At 34.5% G+C, this 13,611-nt stretch overlaps 1 protein-coding gene across 4 annotated transcripts in view; it reads left to right on the forward strand.

Moving 5' to 3' along the window:
- Positions 1-13,611, forward strand: part of KIAA1328 (KIAA1328 ortholog) — a 399,895-nt gene that overhangs the window by 10,814 nt on the left and 375,470 nt on the right. For 3 of the 4 annotated variants that reach the window (XM_025365278.1, XM_025365279.1, XM_025365280.1), the window contains exon 4: positions 4,425-4,519. The exons of the other annotated variant lie outside the window; for it this stretch is intronic. In XM_025365278.1, the coding sequence (XP_025221063.1) occupies positions 4,425-4,519 (95 nt within the window). The remainder of the gene's footprint in view (positions 1-4,424; positions 4,520-13,611) is intronic. 4 annotated transcript variants of the gene reach the window in all.

Here is a 13,611-nt window from a genome sequence, read left to right on the forward strand (position 1 = left end):
AAGGTTTTCCACTTTGGTTGGTGAGAACAGACTGTTCTCCTATGCTGTATTAGCTACAGACATTGTTTCCACTGTTCATTTTCGACTTTTTCCCTGGGATGAGTAGTTTTCTCACATACATGTGCTGGCCAGTGCTCAGTAGCTGACGCGAAGGGATTATGCAGATCCCTGGAGCTCTCCTATACAGCTCTATCCTTGCCATTACTTTGCCCAGCAAACGCTAGAAACCTTGGCTTTCCTGGACTCCCAGCTGTATCTTTTCAACTCAGGGAGATTGATGGGCTTTGTCTGGGTTTACCTACCTTAGCCCTAAAACTCTCCACAGCAGTTAGCTGGGACAGTTGTAGGGCTCACCTTGTTTGGCTCTGCAGTTCCAGTGATCATAATTCTGTGTTGCCTGCTATCCACTGAAAACTATTGTTTCCTGTCTTTTGTCAGGTTTTTGTTTTGTTTTCTGAAACTAGGGTAAATCTGGTTCCTGTTACTCCATCTGGGCTAGAAGAGGATGTCCTACATAGGGAGTATGTGTGTCTTTGTATGCTTTTTCTTAAGACTAGAAATGGTGATGTGCTTTTTTTTTTCCTTTTTTTCACTGAAGAGCATGTCTTGAGTTTTTTTTTTTTTTTTTTTTTTTTTTTGACAGAGTCTCGCTCTGTAGCCTAGGTGCAGTGGTGCGATCTCGGCTCACTGCAATCTCTGCCTCCCGGGTTCTGATTCAAGCAATTCTCATGCCTCAGCTTCCCAACTAGCCAGGATTACAGGAATGCACCACCATGCCTAGCTGATTTTTGTATAAATAGAGACAGGGTTTCACCATGTTGACCAGGCTGGTCTTGAACTCCTGACCTTGTGATCCACCCACCTCGGCCTCCCAAAGTGCTGGGATTACAGGCGTGAGCCACCACGCCTGGCCATCTTGTGATTTTTTTCTGCATTGTAGTCTTTGTTGGTATTGATGTTCAGTATCCTTAATTCATTAGGATTTCACAGTGGTAATTAGGTCAGTTCAAGTCTTCTGGGAAGCAGACCGCAAGATGGAATTAGAAATGGAAGAGATTTAATGAAGGAAAAGCCTATAAAGCATAAAGAGTAGAATGAGCAGGAATAGAAAAGGGGAGTTTTCAGATTTCACTACAGTCTAGCACCTGTGACAGGAGAGGAAAAGAAGGAAGATTGACTAGGAAGAACCTCAGACTTCAGATTGCCGTGCAGTCTGAGATAGTGTCCATTTTGCTAGTGAGGAACCCCAGAGCAAGTACTGACTTTTGAGGATGCCATATGGATCAGAAGTAGCTCAGTTCTAGTGTCTCTACTGTTCCCAGTCATTGGCATTGGCATGAACACTGCAGTGGATCCCGAAGGTTTGGCAACTGGAGGCTGTTAGCTGATTATACTCTGCAGTAAGTTCCTCTCTTTTGTGGCCATTTTGCTTTATTTTTCACAGTTAAACCTACTATTCATCAGGAAGTAATATGCACGTGTAGTGTAAAGTAAGGGTCACAGTCATTGCAATTTAGAGGAGAAAAAAGTCATCTTCCCAATAGTTGGTCTTGGGCCCATAGACTGCCAGTATTGGGTCAATAGACTGTCAGTATTAGCCCAACACCATCTATTGGGAAGAGGATTCTTTTTCTCCTCTGAATTGCAATGATGCCATTGTTCTAAGTCAAGTGACTGTAGATATGTGGCCTTTCCTTATCATGTTTTCCTCTTTGGTAATTCCTATCCTGAACTTTATGTTTATAATTCTTTTGTTTTTCTATATCAGGGGTTGGCAGACTTTTTCTGTAAATTGGACAGATAGTAAATACTTTAGCTCTTGCAGGCCATAATATTTGTCTCAACAACTCAACTCTGCCACAGTAGCATTAAAAGAGCCATGAGCAATATGCAAATGAATGAGCATGGCCATGTTTTAATAAACCTTTGTTTACAAAAACAGGCAGTGGGCCAGATTGGGCTTGCAGCCATGGTTTACCAAGCCCTGTCCTATAGTGTAAATATTTTTTTTTGAAACAGTGTTTAATTTCATATATATTTGGAACTTTATATAAATGAGCTCATATCCATTTGTATTGTGTGATTTGCTTTTTTATTTCATATTGTGTTTTTGAGATTTCTTGTTTTTTTTTCTTTTTCCCCCTCTATGGCTCTTCCAATGTTATGTGAGATTTCTTTATGTTGTATGTAGTTATATTTCATTTATTTTCACTGATGTCTCAGGGTTTAGTCAGTTATTTTAACTTAGAATATTTAAAAGAAAAAATTATTGAATAGTGCTAGAGAACCAAAAAGGCAAAAAGGGAACATTAAGGTATCATGAAAGTAGTAACTGTAAGAAGCAACCACAATCTCTAGAACTGGATGAGAGGGCAGAATAAGTTGGAATTATTGAAACTTAAAAACTTAGAGGAGGGGCCCCTTAAAGCTGCAGCTTGGACCTCTGGTGATGGGACACTAACCTGGCTGGTACTGACATTCCTGAGGAGGCCTGATAAAGGCTGGTTCTGTAAGGGCTGGAAAAAATTGCGAACTGGAATCAGCAGTACTTGCCAGGGTAAGGAACTCAGGGGTGACACTGTCAGTAACAGGAAGGAAATATCCTTCCTTCTTTCTTCCTGGTCTTCATCTAGTTCTTTGTGTTGGCAGGGTTCAAGAAAGCACCGGGTGGCAAAGGAGAAATGGTGTTTCCAGAGTCTTAGCCTTAGCATCTCAAAGCAGAGGATGGAAGGGTAGTTTTGAGGGGGAAAGTTAGTAGCATAATTACTAGTACCTCTAGAATTTCATTGTATCAATATGCCAGCCACGGTTTTACTATTCTCTAGTTAATAGACATTTGTGTTTTCAGATTTTTGCTGTTGTAAACACAATGCCGCTAATTTTTTTTTGCCCAGGTACAAAGATTTCTCTTTTGTTCTTTTACTCAGCGCATCACTAATGAAATGCCTTTTCATGGGTTATCGGCAACTTCTTCCATTGCCAAATCCATTGCCTTCTTCCCCCAGTCTGTCTTTTTTGATCATTAGCACTGTTGAACCCACACTGTTCTTGAAACTTTTTCTTTCTTGTTTTCTCCTACAGTGTTATATGCTTCTGATTCTCCACTTGTCCTTTCAAATGCTGCTTTAAATTGAATTAAAATCCAATTACTTAAATTGAAATTAAAATAAATGCCAATTTTCTTGGACTTGTAGATGATTTTTAAAATACTAATATTGTTTTCTTAATTTTAAATACATAGTTATTAATGAAAAATTTAAAACATAGAAAAGTATAAAGAATAATAAAAAAATCTCAACATTGTCCATAATACCATACAACTGACTTTTAAATCTTTATGATTTTCTCTAGCTTGAAAGCTAGACCTACCTTTCCAGCTTCCTGCCTAGACATTTCCACATGAATGGCTTGCTGGCATCTTACATTGAGCATTTCTAAAACTGAACTTATTTTATTATTATCTTCTTTTCTCCATTTTTTTTCCTACTCTCTTTCCCACCTTCGGCTATTACTATTTCCAGAATTCACTTTAGGGGTTTTCAGTTATTCTCGGCTACCTGAGGTAATTGGACTAACTTAACTTTGGTGGTTGTGCAAATGCCAAGGATTGTGATTGTAGCTCCTTCCTTTTACATGTTACCTACGATTCCTTTGTGATTCCCTGAGTTTATGTCTCTTTAAGGACTCCTCTTAATGATGCTGAGGTACCGGGGAAAACTTTTTGTAGCACAAAAGATTAGAATAATATGGCGTTTTAATTAAAGAGCATAGACTCTGGAACCCGTGTTTGAGTCTTGATTCTGCTGTTTAATTGCTATAATCCTGGATATGTACCCTTAAAGTAGAATAGGAATAGTAACTATTAATACTCAATAGCATTGTTATGCAAATAAAATGGAATAGTAAGTACAAAGTACTTAACGATATTCCTGGCATGCAGTGAGCACTAGATGTAATTGTTAGCTATTGCTATTATTACTCTTTGGTTTAGTACTCTTTGGGGTGAACATTAGGATATTTTGAATGCTTAGTAACTGGTGCCTCTGCTGCTAATGTTAGTATACCCTTAAGCAGCGTGGGGACTATGGCGTAATAACAGTTCTCAGTATCTTCTGTTGAGTGTTTGTTTCTATGACATTCACAAAGGGAAAGTTGTTTCCCTAATGTACCCTAGTATTTAAGTGGGGGACATCTGCGTTTAGTTTCTTTCTGTTTGCTTCTCTGTGTAAATCTCATGAAGTGTCCTAGTGGACAGTCAGTTCCTTAGCCTGTTTTTAGTTCACAGTAGGTTTAAATTGAAACAGGTAGTGTTCAACCAGATAAAAGATATCTAAGAAATTTCACCTTGAACCTAGGTTTCTTGAAAAGACTTTAAAAATTGGCTTTAGAAAAAGTGTAACTAAATTTTTTTTTTTTTTTTTAAGAATTCCTGCAGGGGAGAAATAAAGAGTGCATCACTGAAGGATTTATGTCTTGAAGACAAAAGACGCATTGCAAACTTAATTAAAGAATTGGCCAGGTGAGATAAAACCTTACATGAAATGATTTATTATACAAAAGACAATTCTTATTGAAAACAGAAAATTACAAATATATTTTGATGACTTAATATCTTTGATCTTATAGTAGCAAAGAGTTTTAGAAAAAAGACATTCTGTGATGCCAGAATCCCCCCCAAAAGGTTAAAAAACAAGCATCAAAAGCAAACTACTTTCCAATTTACATTTTCTTATTTACTTAACTTTCCAAATTTTTTGATGCAAAGATTTGTAGCAGTTATCTATTAAGGGAAGTTTTGGAAACTACTGTTGAAGTAGGTTGATACTGTTGTAACCAGAGGCATAGCAGTTACCTTTGATTTTTCGTCAGCATCTGAAGAAAAAATATTTCACTCACGAGACTATCTATTGTTGCCTTGCTAACTCCTAATGCTTTTCAATTAATGGATTTTGAATTTTGATAATGATATTTCTCAGCTCTTTGGGAGTACTATTCCAGTTTATTAATGATGTGTATGAGGCACATCTACTTTGTACGTGTAATTTCTTTGTCAGATATACATCCCCAGTTTTGGGGGTCTTAAAAAGTACTTAATAAATGAAGGTATCTGTAGAGAAATGGATGAATATAAATTGTAAAAGTTAAATTTATGGAGAGACCATACCTAAAAGTTGATAAAATAGTACTACTTTTTGTCAGTGAATTGCAAATAAAGATAACAATATTAGGTATATTTTGAACGTATTTCGTGTTGAAGCCTTGACGTAAAGTTTGTAGAGGCTTTTAAAAAGACTGAAGTTAAAAAATTACCTTACTCTAAATCATAGAATCATGGGTATCAAAGATGACTATAAAAAAATGATGTTTTGGAAGCCAGAATATAGGGTGTGAGAATTCAAAGTACATGCCTTAGTCTGAATTTGATATGCTACCTGAGATAAGTAGTGATCTCTTTCATTAGAATTCTTTGGCTGGCCTACTTTCTAAAGTAGAGTTTTCATTAACTTCAGTGTTCTTTTATTGGGAAAACATTTCATTGTTATCCTTAGTATTTGAAGATGATGTTCTTGTGAGGCTATTTAATACATAATAAGTCCTTTGATGAGGAGTTATTAAATATATTTTGATGGTATTGAAAAGTTATTGCTATTTGTTTGACTCTGTTTGTTAATGGTCCTAAGTTGCCATTATTGTCCTCCTGACCCATTTTGTTTGAGCTGCCAAGCTTGGAGAATACCTGCAATATTAGAGCATGTCATTTTGGTATTTAATAACCCTCTACTTCCTATAAAATATGCTAGGTTTTCTTTTTTTGTAATTTCTTTGTAGAAGGTCAGTGTGTTAATACAAGGTCAGTGTTAGTAAAAATCTGCTTATACTGCTAAAGAATCCCATTATTACTATATTTACTGTTAACATACAAGTATATGGGAATAATGTGTTCTTGATTTCTTAAAATTTGCTGAGTTTCCTCTATTGGATATTTCAGTCTACTTTGTCTACTTTTGTCTACTCATACTTTGAAATTGTTTTCTTTGCTTTTTTGTTTTTTTATTTGTAAGACTGTTCGATTGACATGGGAATGTAGAGAACAGAATCTCATATAAAGCAGTGGCAACAAAACATTTCCAGTTTTTATATTCTTTTCCCTCTGAATTTTCAATCTGGTTTGAAATAGTTAAATATACTTATGTCTCTTTTATCTTAAAAATGCTCCTTTCCCTATATATTTCCCCCTAGTCACTGCCGCCTTTGCATTACAAGACATAACCTTTTTTCTAGAAAGAATAGTCTATATTATTTTCTACTCTGTTGCATTTTATTTTTTTATCAAGCATACTTGCTTGCTTATCAATCTGTTTATTTATAAATATGTCAAAGTGCAATTTGCATGCAATAACATGAACCAATTTTAAGTGTAGATTTCAATGAGTTTTGACAAATGTAAGATATACAAGATTTCCTTTTCATGATATACAACATTTATGTTACTCCAAATAGTTTCCTCTAGACCTTTTACAGTCTGTTTTCCCTTTCTCCCCCATCCCAGTTAGTTTTCCCTTTCTCCCCCATCCCAGGCAACCATTAATATAGTTTCCATTATTATAGTTTAGTTTTACATGTTCTGGTACACCACATAAATGGCCACACAGTATATACTCTTTTACTGTCTTTTTTCCCTCTACCTAATGGTTTGGATGGGGGGTGGTAAAATACACCTAGCGTAAAATTTACCATCATAACCGTTTTTAAGTGTACAGTTCAGTGGCATTAAGTACATTCACAGTGCTGTGCAACCATCTCTGCCATCCATTTCCAGAACTTTATCATCACAAACTGAAACTGTACCCATTCAATAATACCTCCTCCTTCTCCTTTCCCTCTTGCCCCTGGTAATAACTTCTCTGTGTGTCTCTATAAATTTGACTAATCTAGATAACTCATATAAGTGAAATCATACAATATTTGACCTCTGTATCTGGCTTATTTTACAGCATAATGTTTTTAGTTGTTTTCAAGTTGTGTATGAGTATTCATTTTTTATTGTTGAATAGTATTTCATCACATGCCCATACTTTAATTTGTTTATCTCTTCATCTATTAATGGGCATTTGGGTTCTTCAGATTGTTGCCTTTTATGAATGAAGCTTCCATAAATATTCATGTACAAGTTTTTGCACGAACATAATTATTTTTCTTCAGTAAATACTCAATTATATGTTAAGTGTGTCTATAACTTTATAAGAAACTTCCAAACCGCTTCCCAACGTGATTGTGCCAATTCACATTTCCACTAGCAACTTATGTGAGTTCCATTATTCTGTGTACTTATCAACTCTTGGTATTGTCATTTTAAATTTTAGCCCTTCTAATGAGTATAGTGGTTTCTCCTTGTAGAATTAATTACTGTTTCCCTGGTAACTAATGTGATTATTGGTGTGATAATCACATTATAATAATGTGACTAATGTGTCATTCTTCCTTTGTGAAGTGTCTGTCAAATCTTTTTCCCCTTTTTTTCACCCATCATGTTCTCTTTTTAATATTGAGGTATTAGAGTTCTTTATATGTTATATACATGAGTTGTCAAATATGCATTTTATTCTCAGTCTGCAGCTTCCTGTATAATTATCTTAATGTTTTCTTTTGATAAAATTTTGGATCTTGGTTTATAAATTTTTTCCTTTTGTGTTCCTCCATGTTTTTAGTGCTCTGTATATGAGATCCTGCCCATCACAAATTGCAAAGTTTTTTTTTTTCTATGTTAGAAAAGACTTCCTACAGAATTACCTTAGCCTCCTTGTCAAACTCAATTGAACATATATGCATGGTTTATTTCTGGACTCTCTGTTTCATTCACTGATGTATGTGTCTATCTTTATGCCAACACTGCATTGACCTGATTAATTTTGTATTATCTTAAAATCAAGTAAATCCTTTAGCTTTGTTCTTATTTTTGAAAATTGTTTTGACTCTTTGAGGTCCTTTGCATTTCATTGTAAATTTTAGAATCAGCTTGTCAATTTCTAACAGAAATTTTTTTCCTGGAGTTTTGGATGAAGTGTTTTGGACATACAGATCAATTTGAAGAAAACTAACATTATTGAGTCTTCCAATTCACACAAAGTTATTTATTTAAATTTTCTTTAACTTTTCTAGGCAGTGATATGTAATTTTCAGGTTACAGGTTTTGTTATATGTATCCTAAAGTTTTTTTTTTTATGGCTTTTATACTATTGTAAATGGTGTTATTTAAAATTTTATTATACATTCAATTTTCAATTTTTTGATTGCTCATTTGAAAAAATAGATTTTTTAACATATATTGACTTGGTATCCTTCAACCTTTTAAAATTTGCTTATTATAGTCACTTTTTGGTAGAATCCTTTGGATTTTGCGCATAAAAGATGTCATCTACAAATAAAAACAGTTTTGCTTTTTTCCTTTCCAATCCATAGATGCTTTTTTTTTTCTTTTCGCCCTTTTGCATTGGGTAGTACTTCCAGTACAATGTTGAATGAAAGTGGTGAGTGGACATCTTTGCCTTTTCTTGTTCTTGATCCTAAATCTTTCACTATTAGGTACAATGTAAGCTGTAGATTTTTAAATAGATGTTCTTTATCAAATTGAGAAAATTTATTTTTGTTTCTACTTTATTGAGAGTTTTTATCTTTAGTCATAAATTGGAGTAGAATTTTGTCAATTTTTTTAATCTTTTATTGCTGAACATGTGATTTTTTTATTCCTTTTTTCCATTAATGAGGTAAACTACATTGATTTTTGAATGTTTAATTTACCTTGCGTTCCTGGCTTAAGCCTCATTTGGTCATGTTTTGTTTGTTTTTATTTTTACTCTGTTGAATTGATTACCTGTTATTTTGTTAAATATATTTGTATCATCAGAAATATTTGTAGTTTTCATGAAATGTCTTACTATATTTTAATTAATTTTTAAAATTACAGTGAGATATACATAAAATTTACTATTCTAACCAGTGTTTTAGTGTACAGTTCAGTAGTGGTAAGTACATTCACATTGTTGTGCAACCAGTCTTCAGAACTTCTTCATCTGCTGTAAAACTCCATGTCCATTAAAAAACTTCTCATTACTCCTCTCACCAGCCGCTAGTAACCACTGTTCTACTTTGTATAGCCATGAATTTTACCACATCATTTAAGTGAAAATAGTATGTATGTATTTTTAATGTGGTAAAATACACATGACATAAATTGATCATTAGTGACATTTAGTATACTCACAGTTTTATACAACCATCACCATTTTCTAGTTCTAGAACATTTTCCATAATCCCAAAGGAAACTCTGTTCACCAGTTACTCCCCATTTTCCTGCTCCCCTGTGACTCTGGCAGCTTCTAATCTGTTTTCTGTCTCTAAGGATTTGCTGACTCTGGTTATTCTCTCTAACTGGAATTATAGAATATGGGGCCTAATATGTCCAGCTTCTTTCTATTAACATAATTTCAAGGTTGACTGAGTAACCTTGTGTGGATATGCCACATTTTGTTTATCCATTTATACTTTGATGGTCATTTGGGTTGTTTCCACCTTTTGGCTATTTAAACTACATGAATATTTGAATACAAGTTTTGTTTGAGAATGTGTTTCTGTTGTTTTGTATATACCCAGGAGCGGAATTGTTGAGTCTTATGGTAATTCCATGTTGAACTTTTCGAGGAAATGCCAAAGTATTTTTACAACAGCCAAACCATCTTACATTCCTATCAATGTGTGAGGATTCTAGTTTCTCCACATTCTTGCCACCATTTTTTGGATTATGGCCATCCTAGTAGATATGCAGTGGTATTGTGTGGTTTTGATTTACATTTTCGAGGTGGCTAATGATGCTAAAAAATCTTTTCATGTGCTTTTTGGCCATTTGTATATATCCTTTTTGAATAAGTGTCTATTCAAATCTTTTGCCCACTTAAAAAAAATTGGGGTGTTTTTCTTTTTTTTTATTGTAACTGGTTTTTTAGATATTCTGGATGATAGATCATTATCAGATGTATGATTTACAGATATTTCTCCCATTCTGTGGGTTGTCTTTTCATTTTCTCAGTGGTGTTCTTTGAAGTACAAAAGAAAAGTTAGAGAAATCTAAATTCTCTAACTTTTATTTTGTTGATAATTGCTTTTGGTATCATGTATAAGAAACTACTGCTAAATCAAAGGTCATGAAGATTTACCTTCATGTTTTGTTCTAAGAATTTCATGGTTTTAGATCCCATATGTAGAACTTCGGTCCATTTTGAGTTCATTTTTGTATATGGTGAGACATAGTGTTCCAACTTTATTCTATTACATGTAGAAATTCATTTGTTTCATCACCATTTATTTTATTTTTATTTTTATTTTTTTTGAGACGGAGTCTCGCTTTGTCACCCAGGCTGGAGTGCAGTGGCCGGATCTCAGCTCACTGCAAGCTCCGCCTCCCGGGTTTACGCCATTCTCCTGCCTCAGCCTCCCGAGCAGCTGGGACTACAGGCGCCCACCACCTCGCCCGGCTAGTTTTTTGTATTTTTTAGTAGAGACAGGGTTTCACCGTGTTAGCCAGGATGGTCTCGATCTCCTGACCTTGTGATCCGCCCGTCTCGGCCTCCCAAAGTCATCACCATTTATTTAAGAGACTATTCTTTTCCCATTTAATGGTCTTGACATTCTTGTCAAAAATTAACTAACTAGAGGTGTACAAGTTTATTTCTGGACTCTCAGATCTATTACGTTGATCTGCATATCTGTCCTTATGCCATTAATGGACTGTTTTAATTAGTATAGCTTTGTAGTAAGCACTGAAATCAAGAAGTACAAAACCTCCAACTTTGTCCTTTTCAAGATTGTTTTGGCTATTCGGAATCCCTTACATTGTCATATGAATTTTAAAATCAGCTTTTCCATTTCTGCCAAAAAGGCAGTTGGCATTTTGATAGGATTGTGTTAAACCTGTCAATGTCACCTTAACAATATTCAGTCTTCCTGTCTGTGAACATGGAATGTCTTCGATATTTAGGTCTTGTGTAATTTCTTTTAGCAGTGTTTATAGTTTTCAGTGTATAAGTTTTTTATCTTTTTGGTTAAATTTATTTGTAAGTATTTTATTCATTTTGATGCTTTTGTAAATGAGATGGTTTTCTTCATATCCTTTCAGATTGTTCATTGCTGATGTAGAGGAACACAAATGGCTATTGTGTGTTGATCTTATACTCTGAAACTTTACTGAATTTGTTTATTAGTAGTAATAGTCTTACTTATTTATTTATTGAGGATTCTGTAGGCTTTTCTAAATACAGTAGTCTCCCCTTATCGGGGAATATGTTCCAAGACCTTCAGTGGATGCCTGAAACTGCTGATAGTGCCAAGTCCTATATATATTTTTTCCTATACTTACATACCTATAATAAAGTTTAATTTATGAGTTAGGCACAATAGGGGATTAACAACAATAACTAATAATTAAATAGATCAATAAGAACAATATGCCAGCATCACTATTCTTGTGCTGTGGAGCCATTATTTACTAAAATAAGAGTTACTTAACCACAAGCACCGTCCTACCTCAATCTGATAACCGAGAGGGATACTACATGACTAACGCCTATACACTGTGGATGTGCTGGCCAAAGGATGAATCATGTCCCAGGCAGGACTGAGTTGGGCTGCACCAGCATTCATTATTTCTCTTTCTTACCTTAGTGCTCTGCCTAGAATTTCTAGTACATGGATGAGTGGAGTGGCAGAAGCAGGCATCTTTTTCCTGATCTAAGTGGGAAAGCTCTCAGTTTTTCATCAGTGGAATAACATGTTAGCTGTGGGTTTTTCATAAGTGCCCTTTACCATGTTAAGAAGCTTTCATGCTTTTCTTAGTTTGAGTGTTTTTTGTCATGAAAGGGTTTTAGATTTTGTCAAAAGCTTTTCTGCATCAATTGATGTGGTCATGTTTTTGTTTTTTGTTTTTTTTTTCCTGCTGATATGCTGTATTACATTGATTAATTTTCTTGTGTTGAATCATCCTTGTATTCCTGAGATAAACACCAATTGGTTATGTTATAAAATCATTTAATACGCTTTTGGATTTGGTTTCCTGGCATTTTGTTGGGGATTTTTGAATCTGTGTTCATAAAGGATATTGTCTGTAGTTTTCTTTTCTCATAACGTCTTTATCTGGCTTTGGCATCAGGTAATGCTGGCCTCATAACATGAATTAGAAAGTATTTCCTCACCTTATGTTTTTTTGGAAGAGATTGAGATGGATTGCTGTTAATTCTTTAAGTGTTTCGTAGAATTAATCAGTGAAGCTGTCTGGTCCCTGGATTGTCTTTTTTGGGAAGGTTTTGATTACTGAGTCAATCATTTTACTTGGTATAGGTCCATTCAGATATTCTGTTTGTTCTTGACTCAGTTTTGGTTATTTATTTATTTTTTTTAGAAATTTGTCCATGTTATCTAGGTTATCTAATTTGTTGACATACACTTGTTCATAGTATTCTCTTACAATACTTTTTAATTTCTGTAAAGTTGGTAATAATGTCTTCCACTTTTATTTCTAATTTTATTTGCATTATCTCTTATTTTCTTCATAAGCCTAGCTAAAAATTTGTCTGTTTTGTTGATATTTTCAAAGAACCAAGTTTTGTTTTTATATATTGTATTTTTTTTAGTTCTCTGTCTTTATTCTAATCTTTATTTTCTTCCTTTTGCTAGCTTTTTATTTAGTTTGCTTTTGGTTTCTAGTTCCTTAAGGGGTAAAGTTAAGTTACTGATTTGAGATCTCTTTTTTAATTTAAGGTAGGAATTTATAGCCATAAATTTTCCTCTGAGCACTACTTTTGCTTCATCCCATAGTTTTGGTGTGTTGTGTTTTTGTTTTCATTCATTTCAAGATACTTTCTAATTTTCCTTATGATTTCTTCTTTGACCTATTGACTGTTTAAAAGTGTGTTAATTTTCACATATTTGTGCATTTTTTTGTTTTTTCTTTTGTTATTGATTTAGAATTTTATTCTATTGTGGTGGAAAAGGTACTTTGTATGTTTTCAGTTTTTTAAAACATATTGAGACTTGTTTTATGACCTAACATATGGTTTATCCTGGAGAATGTTCCATGTGCACTTGGGAATAGTATGTATTTAGCTGTTACTTGGTCGAGCGTTCTGTATATGTCTTTTAGGTCTAGTTGGTTATAGTGTTGTTCAAGTCCTTGTTATAGGCCGAAAGAATGAGGGTTGTGATCAACTCAGTATGCCACTGGAGGCTATATGAGTAAACAGCAAACTGCTTCTCATAAATGCAGAATGATTATTTTAAACAATCAATAGGTCAAAGAAGAAATCACAAGGAAAATTAGAAAGTATCTTGAAATGCAGAATATTGGCAAACTGACAAACTGTGTCTGCCGCCCAGAAGGAATGCTGAGGGCAGTCATGACCGAGGCACAAGTGTTTCTTGTGATTAGGCAAATCTGAAGCCTGTTAGCAATAACATGAACCTGTGATCAATCAAGCAGCTGACCAATCGTTACCTCCTCTTCCCTGCTCTTGCTACCCAATAAATAGGAAGGGCTGTGGAAGCTCAGGGGCTGCCTTTGCTCAC

The sequence above is a fragment of the Theropithecus gelada genome, chromosome 18 (assembly GCF_003255815.1).
Source record: "Theropithecus gelada isolate Dixy chromosome 18, Tgel_1.0, whole genome shotgun sequence".
In the NCBI taxonomy this organism is placed as follows: Eukaryota; Metazoa; Chordata; class Mammalia; order Primates; family Cercopithecidae; genus Theropithecus; species Theropithecus gelada.